Raw genomic sequence first — 14,701 nt, 5'->3', positions numbered from 1 at the left:
CCACTTCTGGCTATTTATGTGGTATTGAGGATTGGAACACAGGGCTTCTTCATATATGCTAGGAAAGCACTCTAACATTAAGCCACATTCCCAGCTCCATGTACTGCTGTTTAAACTCAGCCTTTCACTTGCTAGGCGTTTGTTTTATTTGAGCCTCACCCCCAACCAAAGTTCTGTATCTTGCTTATGGTAGTATTTGTAGACGTTTAATGTTTGTAACAAGGTTATGGCTCTTTGAACCAAATTGATCAACAAATTGATCAACAAATTGCCTTGTCATATAACTGTTGGGGAAATACTAAACTCTACAGTTTTCATAATTTCCTATGAACGAACAATTATTTCAAAATGATAAGAAAAGTGGATCCTGTTTTTGGGAGTAAAGTGGAGACTTCAACACAGATGTTTTGGTTGAGATTAATTTAAAATTTTATGAATAAATTAGAGCTTAAAGCTTTTGTGTTAGACTAGGATTTTAAAATTTTAGTAAGCTTTATTTACATAGGAGAGCTCTAAGTAGTGTTTTAAAAAAAGGAAACCAAAGTAGTTAAACTGTATGCACACACATTCATATAGTAAGGATAAAGGGCTGGAGGCATGGTTTAGCAGTGGAGCACTTACTGCCTAGTGAGTGCTAGTGTCCTTATTTTGGTTGTTTTTTTTGGTCATGGGGCTTGACCTCTAGGCCTGGTTGCTGTCCTTCAGCTCTTAAGCTCAAGGCTAGCGCTCTACCACTTGAGCCACAGGGTCACTTCTGGTTTTCTGGGGATTAATTGGAGATGAGAGTCTCATGGACTTTCCTGCCCAGGCTGGCAGCCTACTGAGTAGCTACGATTACAGGCATGAGCCACTGGTGCCAGGCTGTGAGTGCTAGTTTTAAGCCCCAGGATGGACAAAAAAGTTTTAAAAAAAAGTAAAGAAGTTTTTGTACTTTAAGGTCAAATTAACTGATTTCTATTTTAATCATACTAATAATGTAAATGAATTTTTGTAAGTGATAAAATTTTCAGCCTTGATATTTAGGATTCCAATTGACATGCCAGTTTAATAAACTAAATGAGAAAGAGTTTGTTGTTGTTGTTGGGTTTTTTTTTTTTTTTTGGTCAGTTGTGGGGCCTGAACTTTTGGGCCTGGGCACTGTCCCTCAGCCAGCTCTTCAGCTCAAGGTTATTGTTCTACCACTTGAGCCACAGTGCCACTTCCAGCTTTTTTTCTGCTTATGTGGTACTGAGGAATCAAACCCAGGGCCTCACTCTACCACTGAGCCAACTTCCCAGCCCTGTTTAATATTTTGCGACAGGATCTTCTGGTTTAGTTTAGGTGTTAGGCTTGTTAAGCCAGTAATTTGTTATTTGTCAGCAGGTAGTAAGAGTCAGGGGAGTCAGGAAGGATGGCCACCGCAAAAGTCTTGTCTTGGGGTGCAGACCTTGCTCTCCTCACAGTAGTAGTTGCCTGCTGGGAATGTAGATGTCGATAGAGCCCTTAGGATTATTGTAAAGGTTGGCGGATTTCCCCATCAAGTCAATAGGGCCCCCCTAGTGTTGGGACAGAGGCAGTTTTCCTTTCCAAATCAAATCAAGATGACTTGGGGCACACTGGTTCTCAGTGGTTATGTCTGTGTCCTTGGGTTGGGCAGGGCTTGGGGTGGTGTTGCAGGGAGGTCCCATGCTTCTCATAATTTATGTAAACTGACGTAGGATTGTGTTCAGACATGTTCACAAGTAATAGCAAAAAATAAGTAGAAAATGTTAAAAACAGGTTATTACCGTCTAGTTGAAGGACAATGGAATGTGATGTGTAACATACTACTTAGCTTAGGATGTGCTACCATGGTGATAGACTTACGATAGTAGGAGAGAGAAAGGGTAATAACAGGAAATGCCCGAAGCAGGTAAATCATAATGACTAAATTATTCAGAGATTTGAGTAAATTAATCCCATGTGACTATAGTCTGAATTGAGATACGCTGTCAATATTAAATACTGAATTTTGAAGAGATAATCATAAAATAAATGTGCTAGTAGTATTTTTCATATTGACTAAAATACTTTAGACATGTTGGGTTAAATAAATCATTAAAAATAAATTCACATAATTTTACTTTAAAAATTTTGGAAAATTAAAAATTTACACATATACCTTTTCTGCTGTTTCATTATAGAATTTACTGTAGAATGTGCAATTAAAATTGGTTACCTCTGGGGAGTAGACAGAGCCTGGGGGAGGCTGAGGTAGGGGACAGTTTTTTTTTTTTTTGATCAAAAGCCCTTTGCTATTTGATTTTTTAAATTTTTATTTAATTTTTTTGATGAAGTTTGATTTAAAAACTACCGCTAATAAAGGCAGTGTTTAAATTATATAGTAAATGCTAGCTAATTATAGGAAGCTTGTAATGAAAAGAAACACCTGTCGTTGTTTTACTCTATGGGAAGTAAAGTACTTGTTTTCCTGCTGTTTAGCTTGTTGCAGGAGAGGCCAGGACACTACTTGGAGAAGTAATGCCCACAGAAAGCGGAAGTTGTTCAACTGCTCGACAAGCAAAGCAGAAACGCAAATCTCACAGTCTTTCTATACGGAGAACCAACAGCTCAGAACAAGAAAGAACTGGACTCCCAAGAGACATGTTAGAAGGACAAGTGAGTTCATATTGATCAGCACCTCACATTCAGGATGGAGATTGTATTTGTAATGTTATCAAAGTAGCCAAGCCAGGTGCTCACTCATGTGATCCCAGCAAATCAGGAGGCTGAGATCTGAAGATTACAGTTTGAAGTCAGCCTGGGCAGGAAAGTGTGGGAGACATTTGTCTTTAGTTAGTCAGCAAAAAGCTGAAAGTAGAGATGTGACTCAAGTGGTAAGTAAGAGCAGTAGGCCCTGAATTCAAACCCCAGTATTGACTCAAAAAAGAAAAAAGTAAAATAGCCAAATACTATTACATTTGCAAATAGGAGAAAATTTTGGGTTATCAACCTTTTATCTTTTTTTTTTAGTCTAACACCAGGACTTGAACTTGGTACCTGAACTAGTACTGTATACCAAGAGCTACACTTCCAGCCCCCAACCTTTTATCTTATTTTCTGGGTTTTTTTTTTTGTGACTTTTTTTTTGTGTGTGTGTGTCGGTCATGGGGCTTGAACTCTGGGCCTGGGCGCTGTCCCTCAGCTCTTCAGCTCAAGGCGAGCGCTCTACCACTTGAGCTACAGCGCCACTTCCGCAACCTTTTATCTTAATACATGCATTAAAATTATAATCAACTTGATAATATACATAGTCTTAATTAGATTTCTGGGTTAGCATTCATAATACTGAAAAAGATGTGTGTCAGTATGGATTTGTTGTTTGTACAAGTTAATTGGTAGCATGGTTTTTGTGTTTTCTACCTAATAGACTCAAGCAAACATTGTACAGTTTTAATTAATTTTTTTCTGTTCTCTGAGTTTCACAACCCAATGTTTTAGTAACTACTTAGCTTTTTGTTGCTGCTTTAGTAGGAATATTATCCTTTTTTTGTTAAAACTTTAAAGATGTTGAAATGTTAGAATTTTTGAAGAATATTAATGTGAAGCCTAAACAAAACTGTTATATTAAGATAGTCTCTATATATATGCTTATATAAGCATATGTATTATATACATATATTATGTATATAATATGCACACATTCCTTCTAGGCAATTCTTTTATCACATGAGCAGTGCTTCTATCCCCATTTTGCTCAGGTGCAGAATTTGGATATAAAGATACTCAACTGTGCCCAATTCTATTTTCTATTAAAAATGATTACATTTTCCTTTAACATTGGAAATAAAAGTGCTCTCTTAAAGTGCTCAGAACTGTGAGAAAGGAAATCTCCATTGTTAAAGCCCACAGAAATTAAGGTATGCAAAGTGTTGGGTTTCTTCTGAGGCCTCCCCCTTGGCTTTTGTCCTTTGTCTTTCCTCTGTACGGTTAGTCTCTTCTTGGTTAGTCTCTTCTTGTAAGGATACTAATCATAGTAGATTAGGGTGTCCCAATAGCACTGCCTTTTACTTTAATACCTCAGTAAAACTCTACCCAAAGTAACATTCTGAGGGGTTGGAGTTGCACGTATGGATTTTGGGAGACACAGATTTTAGTCTTTTGAGTAATGCAATGGAACTTTTCTGGTGTGCTGTGCGATACACGTCACCACAAGGTAACGTGACTGTTGAGCACTTGAGAGGTGGCCCTGTAGCTTAGAACCTGGATTTAAATTTAAAAAAAAAAGTATTATTTGGGTCTGGGAAGGTGGCTCAGTGGTAGAGTGCTTGTCTTGCATGCATGAGGCTCTGGGTTCGATTCCTCAGCACCACATAAGCAGCAAAAGCCGGAAGTGGTGCTGTGGATCAAGTGGTAGAGCACTTGCCTTGAGCTGAAGAGCTGAGGGACAGCGCCCAGGCCCAGAGTTCAGGTCCCACAACTGACCAAAAAAAAAAAAAAGAATTATTTTACATTGAAATTTAAAGTCCTATGTTACTGCCAGATATTGTATTGGACAATGCAGTGAACAGCCAGAGATGGTTTCTAGGTTTTTGATTTACTTACACTTGGCACCTCTTTTGCTGGGGTTGTCTTCCATATGAGGTTAGCTTGTTCTTCTCCTGGCCTGTGTGAACTGGTCCTGCATTGTGATGTCACACAGGATGACACACAGTCACCCCTAGAATGAAATTCAGAATTTTCTAGGCTGAACAGCCTAGCCTTGGGCATTACTGTAATGGTCCTTTGTGTCTCCTATATTTCTTTGATGGCACTTTTTCAGTGAGTATGGTTATTTGGAGTGGGACCAGCCAGCATGTTCTGTGAGCAGCCAGTGTGAGGTGCTTTGCCTTTCTCAGCAGCAGGAGGAAAGAGCAGTGAGTGTTCAGTGCACGTATTGGCATGGTAGGTATGAGTGGAATGATGTGAGAATGGAGGACTTGCTAGTAGATTTGAAATACAGGAATCACTTTCAGTTGCTGGAAAATCTACCAAAAAAGGTGAAGATTAGCTTGCGTGACATGATGTCAAGTTTAATATTTTCATGTTAGATTCATTAATATGAAGTAGTTTAGAAAGTGGTGGTTGGTGCAGGGCAATGACCCATGATCACAGAAGACTGCTGAGTCTAACTATATACCAGAAAGGCATGGAAGAATGCAATTCTAGTGTGAAAGAGAACGATTGCTAGCCTAGACCAGTGTACTCAGTGAGGCTAATCCTTCATAATAGAGGGAGAAAATAAAAGCTAAAGAAATTGATGACTCCTACCTAGTCTACCACTACAACAGATGCTTCTTACACTTAAAAGTCTATCTTTTTTGTAGCTTTAGTCTGTATTCAGTGTTTTTACTATAAGATATCTAGGGGTGTTGCTTTTCTATTCTTGCCGAGTTGGTGTTCTGTAAGCCTTTCTTTCTTTCTTTCTTTCTTTACAAATTTTACTTATTTATTTTTTTATTGTGAAAATACTGTACAGAGGGGTTACAATTACATGGGCAAGATAATGAGTACACTTCTTATCAAGCATTGTAGCCTCCTCCTTTGTGTGAGCCTTCTTTATATGGAAGACTCTCTTCATGAAGTTGAGGAAATTTTCTACTATTATTTTATTGAGTAGATTCTCAGTACCTTTAGTTTGTATGTCTTTTTCTATACTCATGATTAGTTTTTTTTTTTTTTTTTGGTGCTGATCTGGGGCTTGAACTCAGGGCCTGGGCCGTTCCCGAGTAGTTTGCTTTTCCTGCAGCTGTTGTTGGCAGGACCTCTGATTGGAGTTTATATAGTAGTCTTCCATTTCCTACTTCTGGGGCTGGGAAGGTGGTTCAGTGGTAGAGAGCTTGCCTTGCATGCCTGAGGCCCTGGGTTCGATTCCTCAGCACCACATAAGCAAAAATAAAAAGCCGGAAGTGGCGCTGTGACTCAAGTGGTAGAGTGCTAGCCTTGAGCTGAAGAGCTGAGGGACAGAGCCCAGGCCCAGAGTTCAGGCCCCACTACCGGACCCCCCCCCCAAAAAAAAAACACAAAAAAAACCTAAAACCATTTTCTATTTCTGTCAGGAGAGCCCATGGCTGTTTCTTACTGCTTTTTTCCTGCTGGGATAATTTCTCTGTGGTTTTCTGCTTCCCATCATCTCCTATCAAGCTCTTTCATGGTTTCTAGCTCCCTTCCTCTCTTCCTTTCTTCTGAATCTAGTCTTTCCTGACACAAGATTGTTCTCATTCGTGGAGTAAAAATGGTGATGTTTCCTGTGTTGCTCCTCTTAAAAGCATTTTATATGTGGCAAATATAAATTACGATGGTATGAGAGATTAAGGTAAAAGGTAATTCACTTTGAAAAAAGTTTATTGGTATCTGGTAATGAAATTTCTTACTCTTTTTTTTTTTTTTTTTTGTCGGTCGTGGGGCTTGAACTCTGGGCCTGGGCGTTGTCCCTCAGCTCTTCAGCTCAAGGCAAGCGCTCTACCACTTGAGCTACAGCGCCACTTCCGGTTTTCTGGTGGTTTATTGGAGATAGGAGTCTCACGGTCTTTCGTGCCTGGGCTGGCTTTGAGCCGCGATCCTCAGATCTCAGCCTCCTGAGTAGCTAGGATTACAGGCGTGAGCCACCAGCGCCCGGCTTCTTACTCATTTTAAACAAAATCTTACTCTTTTACAGGATTCTAAACTGCCCTCCTCAGTTCGCAGTACACTTCTGGAATTGTTTGGTCAAATAGAGAGAGAATTTGAAAATCTTTATATTGAAAATTTGGAATGTGAGTATCTACTCTTAAAATGATTTTTACCTCTCTATAGAAATCTTAGTAAAAACTACAGTTATGCATTTATGACTCTATTAAATTGCTACTCTCCTGTGACAAACTCAGTGGCTTAGAATAACCCAAATTCGAATCATATAGTTCTGTAGGCCTGGCATAATTCTCACTAGACGCAGTTGGGGTATTGACAGAGCTGTGGGGGTTATAGGGTCAGCATCTCCTGCTTGTTTATCCTTTGATGGCATCCAGTTGCTTGTGATGGTTTCTCTGGTTACCTCTTTACCAATCCTTCTGTTTTCTCCTCCACTTAAAATAATACAGATTGACGGACACCCTCTCCTGCTCCCCCTCCCAAAGTTCAGGGCATGCTCTCCACTTAAGGAACTCCTAGTATATTGTGAGGTAATTCTGGGCCCAAGAATCTTTGAGAGGGCTATTCTGCCTATGGTACCTACATATCATGTTATGATTTAAAACCTGAACATATTTTATTTTTCCTTCACTAAGTATACTATAAACTGGGAAAACTTTGATTCTTGTTTTCCTTTATAATCTATCATCAAAGTTCCTAAGGGTAAGCATTGTCTGACTTATTGAAAACAAAAATTTTTGAGTTAGTTTGGCTGTAATTTTTTGTTTTGTATTTTGGAAGTCATGCCTGCATATGCTTAAAAAACTATTGAAACAGTATGAAAAGAAATGTACCTACCACCATCCTTTAATTCCCATTACGCTCTTCAAAGGAAGACATTTCTTGCATTTTTTGCTTTTGGCTCTTGTGATTATTTCTGTAGATAATTGGCGACCAGTTTTAGATTTGCCTACCTTTGGCTAAGTATGCATTAATGCTTTTCAGTAAGATGCTAGAAAACGATCATGTCTTTTATCCCCTCTACTGCTCCAATTCTTGTCTTTTTTTATTTTTATTTACTGCTTATAGAGTTTTTATCATGCTATTTTTTCCCCTTCACTTGCATTATCCTTCAGGGGATTCTAAATAGTACACTGGATTTGAGACTGTTTTTAAGTGTACAATATCAACACAGGGGAAACTTGCAGAACTATACTGAGGAGTTGTCCTCTCACTTTACATTGTCACAGGGTAGCCATTGCATGCGAGCTTTTGTTTTTGGAATGGGGTCTGGAATGATGGCTTGAGTTTTTGGAAACTATAAATTGTGGTCTTGCTTTTCAGAATATTTCTTTTTTTTTTTTTTTTTGTCGGTTGTGGGGCTTGAACTCTGGGCCTGGGCGCTGTCCCTCAGCTCTTCAGCTCAAGGCGAGCGCTCTACCACTTGAGCTACAGCGCCACTTCCCGTTTTCTGGTGGTTTATTGGAGATAGGAGTCTCACGGTCTTTCCTGCCCGGGCTGGCTTTGAACCGCGATCCTCAGATCTCAGCCTCCTGAGTAGCTAGGATTACAGGTGTGAGCCACCAGTGCCCGGCTTCAGAATATTTCTTATGTTTTCCTTTTGATGGTATTTTTATGTGTAAGTCTTTTGCAAGTGGTGAGAATGTCTAAATACAAAATCATTTTACATTTTTGAAAATTCTTTTTAAATTCTCAGTGCGTAGAGAAATTGATACTCTTAATGAACGCTTAGCTGCTGAAGGACAAGCAATTGATGGAGCAGAACTGAGTAAGGGCCAGCTCAAAACAAAAGGTATGTGAATACTTGTGAGGGTGCTTCCTGCAGGTTATTTATTTACTGAGGTATCGAGAATGCTGGTGAGGGTGCTTTCTGCAGATTATTTATTGAGGACGTTTGAAATTTAATGAGGGACATTAACTTCCTTGGCTTTTGGCAATCAGCAAAGCACATAATTCAGATGTGGGTCTAGTTGAAACGGGAGCCAGGGAGCTTGAGTCCTTGTCTTCATCTTAGGATGGCAAACAATCCCTTCTGGGTTTTGTTCTTGCTCTATGTAAGACAAAGGTGCACTTTGTGATGCTGTGGTTCTGTAGTTGGATGGTATTTGATTATTGATTCTTTGTCTTTACAGCCAGTCACAGCACCAGTCAGCTTTCTCAGAAACTAAAGACTACTTACAAGGCTTCTACTAGCAAGGTATGCAGGGCGCTGGCTCTGGAACCAGTCATGTGGTGTTTAACGTGTGCAGATGTATACTTTAAATTGCATGTTTTCCAATTAGATACATGCAGTAGAAAAAGAAAAAATATCTGGTTTCTAGGGAAGTTTAACTTTTAAAAAAGAATATTTTATGTTAAGTACCTATAATATATGTGTACTTAAGATTCTACCTTGACCTAATATCAACTATGATCAATAATATGTATTAGTATATTGTCTTTAGAGAAATAATATGTGAGAAAAAATATATTTGCCATTGCTAATCAGCTTTGATTATTTCTGAATTTGGAGAAGGCTAATAGATAAGAATAAGGAATGTAAATTATGTAGAAATTACATTTTAGTTGTCTTAACTGATTTTTCTATGGGTGAGGAATATATGTCTTTAAGGTGGGGAATTTTAATTTTGAAGTATCTTTTGTGGACCATCTTAAAGTAACAAGGATGTAATAATTTGAGAAAGCATTACATGATAAACAATATTTTGAGGTTATGTTGTATGCACCTGTACTTTAGAATATTTCAAGTAAGTAAAATATAAATTATAATCTTCAAAATTGTCCTTTGACTAAAACGATTGGAAAGTTAATATTTTCAGTTCTCTCCTATGAGTGCATTAATAGTTTTCGTTAGCTTTTTCTCTTTCTGGTTTGTTCTCTTGAAGGTGCAGTTATTTAGCATGACAGTTATAGTTAATATGGCAAATTGTCTTTCTGCCATTTCTCCTTATTTGAAGGTTATTGACCATTGTCATTTAGAAGAAAATATTGCCTTCATTTTGTTTGCTCTGATAACATGTGGAATGCAAGGTGATAATGTATTTTTTTATCCTGTAGTATCAAGTTCACATAGTTTTGAAAGTTTTAATAACAGCATTTTTTTCAAAGTGAGATGTGAAGTTACATGCTTCCTTATTTTCTTGCTATATTCAAATTATATTGCTTATTCTGGTGCATTGTACATGTACTATGTGTGGTCTTAGAATTTCAAAACTTTCTTCTGACTTTTTCTGAAGTAGAGAAAGAAATAATTCTATAAAATGTCCTTTACAATAAGCAATAAAAAATAAGATTTGGACAAAGTTGAGGATATGTACATTAGTATTTTGACTTAAAGTTACATATTAGAACTATTTAGGGTCCTAGCCAATTTAGGATTCAAAGTTTATTTATAAGAAACATGTATGCCACGTGGTGGTTGCTCATGCTTCTAATTCTAGCTTCTGAGATCTGAGGATTGCAGTTTGAAGCCAGCCCCAGCAGGAAAAGTCTGAGACTCTAACCTTACTAAACTACCCCAAAATGCCAGAAGCAGAACTGTGGCTCAAGTGGTAGGGCACTAGTCTTGAGCAAAAGGAAGCTCAGAGACAGCACCCAGGCCTTGAGTTCAACCTCCAAGACTAACACACAAAAAAAGAGACATATTACTAATCATCTTTGTATCATTTTGCACATCATGTTTAATCATCCTAAAAATAATAATGAAAACCAAGACATCTGAAAAATTGAAGAAGTAACAATATATACAAGTATATAATAACAATATATACAAATTTATACTTAGTAGCATGGCTTCTGAGTATTAAGCTTAACTTGCATGTAATAGGCACAGTCTAGATTTATTAGTTCCTCTCTACAGTCTAGATTTATTAGTTCCTCTCCTGATTCAGCCATGAAAGGCACTGGCATGTTTGTTGAGAGTGTGGGAACACAAAAAGGTGTTCACTAACCCTTTCCATGTTCAGTGATGACACCATGTGAGGGAGCAAGACCATCTAACATGTAAACTGCCTTTAAGAAATGTGTGAAGAGGGGCTGGGAAGGTGGCTCAGTGGTAAAGTGCTTGCCTTGCATGCACGAGGCCCTGGGTTCAATTCTTCAGCACCACATAAGTAGAAAAAGCCAGAAGTGGCGCTGTGGCTCAAGTGGTGGGTGGAATGCTAGTCTTGAGCTGAAGAGCTGAGGGACAGTGCCCAGGCCCAGAGTTCAGGCCCATGACTGACCAAAAAAAAAAAAAAAATGTGTGAAGATGTTTGTATGTATTTTATTAAAATGTCTTTTATCATGGTAAAAGCCCTTCATGATTTTTTGGAAGTGCTATAGATCATATAGTGAGTTAGACACTTAGTTCTTCATTCTGCTGCTTTTTTTCCTGAACATTTCTTATAATTGTGACTAAGTCAATATGCATTAGGAACAAAAACCTAGTTACAGATACACATAAAGTATAGTGGGCATTTCTGAATTAGCACATTAGAGATAATGTATATCAGTATTCATAATTATAACTACGTACTAGTCCTGCCATTCTTACTTTATGAAAGGGGTAGGTGAGAAATGTGGTTTCTAGTAATAATGATATTTACTATTAGCAATGGAGAGAGACTTGGAAAATGAAACTATAGCTTACTATAGAAAGAGTTTTATCTGGTCTATAACTTCGTTCCCTACTACAGTGTAATACCATTTGTGATCTGAATGGCATTTTCTGTAAGCATGTTTGTCATATTGTGGAGGGACAATATTTCTGGGTCGAATAAGTTGGATAAATGAGAAAGTAAAGAAGATAGAAATGATGAGTTTGAAGTGGAAAAGTCCTTTTATGTTTTCTATTGAATTTAAACAAGGCATATGGAACATAGTACTGTAAAAATGTTCTCTTCGTCAAGCTTTTGTACTCATCTTTCACTGTATTGGGAGATAATTTGAATGCACGATTTAATTTGTGTAACCGTGAATTGTGCATGTTTATGTTTATGTAATTCACCTACATTTTTTTAGGGCTTTGCTGAATCAGTGTTTCAGACATGTTGTATTATACCACCAATGTTTGTTTTCACTTGAATTTTATGGTTTCATTATTCCTAATTATTTTGTGTTTAGTTTTTTCCTCACTCACTTTATATATATATATATTTTCTTATAAGAAAATGAGTATTGTTTACTGTATATGTCATTCTATGAGACAGTACCTCACTATGTATCTTGCTGTCTGTATTGTTCTCATGTCTGTTTCCCATTAGACTGTGAGCTTCCAAAGGCAAGGAGCCTGTGTGTCGCTCAGCTCTTCTTCACCGTCTCCTCCATCTAGCACAGTGCGTGACTCTGAGCAAGTGCTCAATAAACAATCTTGAACAAACCCTCTTATCTGTTACAAGTGTGTTCTTTTGAATCTTCTCCCAGCACGAGCTGTTTTCTTCCAGATGATACGTATTTGGTGTAAACATGAAAATGAGAAGAAAAGGAAAGGAAAGTTTCTCAGCACACACAGTAGTTAGAGTTAATGCTTTTAAGTATTACTTCCTTCTTTATCTCTGACGACTAGCTACGTTTTTTTTTTTTGAAAGGAATTGAACATTTTGATAAGTTGGATTTGGGGAAGAATGACCTGAAATGCCTGCCTACATCCTCCTTTGTAGTAAAGACATTTCCTTGGCTCTTGTCAAACCGAACTGGGGACATCCTTCTGAAGCCCCTGGAAAGACTTTCTTTTCCAGTACTGAGCTAAAAGAACTTAGCAATGTTGTGCCAAGTGTTTCCATCCTGTTCATGCTCGTGTTATATTCTTTTAGTGTTTTCAGTGATTATGTATTTAAATGATAGGCATTTTTCAAGACAGTCTTTTGCTGTTTTACCCTTCTTAGAAAAATTCACTTAGGTAAATACTTGAAAAGGTATATCTTTCTTTGATTTTAGATTGTGTCCAGCTTTAAGACCACCACATCCAGGGCCGTCTGCCAGCTTGTGAAGGAGTACATTGGCCACAGGGATGGCATCTGGGATGTCAGTGTTGCCAGGACACAGCCAGTGGTGCTGGGGACTGCATCAGCCGGTGAGTCAGGCTGGATCCAGCTGGCTATTGAGACAGGGAGTTGCTGGGATGACAGCTGATTGAAGTGATTGGAGTGGACAGTAGCAGCGTGGTTCCTGTAGCATGTGTGACATGGAGTCATTAGAACTAACATATTTGCCTTGGTGTGGGAGTACCTGCCTGTCCCCAGGCCCATGGTCCTGCTATATGAAATTCAGTATCAGAAGGTGTTCTGGAAAGCTTCGAAACTTCAATGGAATGATGGAGCTGTGATAAAATGACCTCTGAATGAAGTTTTTTTTTTTTTGGGTCCGGTCGTGGGGCCTGAACTCTGGGCCTGGGTGCTGTCCCTCAGCTCTTCAGCTCAAGGCTAGTGCTCTACCACTTGAACCACAGCGCCACTTCCAGCTTTTTTTTTCCTTTTTGCTTATGTGGTGCTGAGGAATCCAACCCAGGGCCTCAGGCATGCAAGGCAAGTACTCTACCACTGAGCCACCTTCCCAGCCCCCCTCTGAATGAAGTTTTAAGCATGATCATCATGTCAGCATAAGAGTAAACTCTTAAGACATTGAACCCCTTTTGTTACAACATTGCTATTCTTGGAAACATTTCTTAGATCAGTTGAATTTTATAGACTAGTAAAATCAAAGTTGCAAGGAATAATGGTAGTATCGCTTCTTATTTTTGGAGTATCTTTTTTTGAAGAGACTCAGATCAGTGATGGCTAAGTTATGACTTCTTTGGTCTTACAGATCACACGGCTTTGCTGTGGAGCATAGAGACTGGGAAATCCCTTGTTAAATATACAGGCCACGTTGGTTCAGGTGAGAATTTATCTAAATGAACACTTGTCATAGTTGTTTACTTTGATTTTTTTTATGATAAAGTCAACTAAATTGATAGAAAGTTTTATACTTGATAAAAGATTTTACCATTTTGGTTATCTGGGAACAGAGAGAGATATATTCAAGACCAGGATAAATGATGTTCCTTTAGCTTAACCAAACATTATATAAATTATTTGTCTACATCTTATTGGATATTGTGTAGGAAGCTTCATAACTGCGGTATGCCCATTATTCATACAAAATATATAGAGGATTCACTTGTAATGATAACTTGGATAACTTTATTCAAGCCAATAAAGGATACTCAATCTGATTTTGCTTTTGTATCTGTAGTCAATAATATTTATGGGAGCCTTTCTCTACTTTTTCAACCAAACCCATGCTTTTCACTTTCCTCCCAAACATCCTGTGAGCCTCGTTCTCTCTAGAATGTCTTCCTTTTCAGTCTCTGTCAAAGGCTGCCTACCACTTGATCAGCCTTCTCTGCCAGCCACCATTGTCCCTTTAGCTTTGCTGGACTCTTAGTCATGATCACCTTTGGTTTCTACAGTTACATACTTGGGTGAATCTTTGTTCTTGTTGCACCTTCCTGCTCCATCTCAGTAGTCTTGTCCAAGACCAGAGGTCTGAGTGAGCTACAGACCAGACCTCCACCTTAGGCTTTCTTGGCACCCTCTTTCCTCAGCTATTCTATCGGACGTGGTGTCTTCTGTGTCTGTCTTGCCATTAGCTCTTCCTTGTTGGTATATAAACAAGCTTGTACTTTCTCATATTAAACATCCTCTCTCTCTCTCCATATTGCTTCCTCGTCTGTCTTAATTCTCATAGACTGCCTGTGGTGCTGTTACATTGCTTGCAATTCTAACAGTGCTTGGAATATAAATAAATAAATAAAATAGTTGCTCAAAAATAAAACAAGGTTTGATATTTTTTGTTTTCATTTGTTTACCTTTTTGATCTAACTTTTCCTCATGAGGAAAAAATTAAAATTGTTTTAAAATTTATGTTTGGCAATATATATATCACTTGCATTCCCTACTTTAAGGTTTGAATAGTTTTTATCAGCTTTTCAAATAGTTACCTGTATTTTAATGTTACTAGTAAAAGAGCCTCATCCAGGCTTTTTCATTTAGCTACTTAAAGAAATTAATTATAATGATATACCTAATAAAATCTCATTAAAAGAGACAAGTTA

The 14,701-nt window shown here is 38.1% G+C and overlaps 1 protein-coding gene across 3 annotated transcripts in view; it reads left to right on the top strand.

Moving 5' to 3' along the window:
- Wdr37 (WD repeat domain 37) overlaps window positions 1-14,701 on the top strand; it is a 65,920-nt gene that overhangs the window by 12,081 nt on the left and 39,138 nt on the right. For 2 of the 3 annotated variants that reach the window (XM_069990584.1, XM_069990585.1), the window contains exons 2-7: window positions 2,461-2,637; window positions 6,656-6,752; window positions 8,324-8,419; window positions 8,760-8,824; window positions 12,544-12,679; window positions 13,411-13,482. In XM_069990584.1, coding sequence (XP_069846685.1) covers window positions 2,461-2,637; window positions 6,656-6,752; window positions 8,324-8,419; window positions 8,760-8,824; window positions 12,544-12,679; window positions 13,411-13,482 — 643 coding nt within the window. Of the gene's footprint in view, window positions 1-2,460; window positions 2,638-4,790; window positions 4,903-6,655; window positions 6,753-8,323; window positions 8,420-8,759; window positions 8,825-12,543; window positions 12,680-13,410; window positions 13,483-14,701 lie in introns of those variants that run through there. The other variant, XM_069990586.1, reaches the window with a different exon arrangement.

Source organism: Dipodomys merriami, unplaced genomic scaffold (genome assembly GCF_024711535.1).
Source record: "Dipodomys merriami isolate MVZ:Mamm:240054 unplaced genomic scaffold, mDipMer1.0.p SCAF_4, whole genome shotgun sequence".
NCBI lineage: Eukaryota > Metazoa > Chordata > Mammalia > Rodentia > Heteromyidae > Dipodomys > Dipodomys merriami.
The sequence above is the reverse complement of the archived record's forward strand: the minus strand, read 5'-3'. Positions and strand labels throughout refer to the sequence as shown.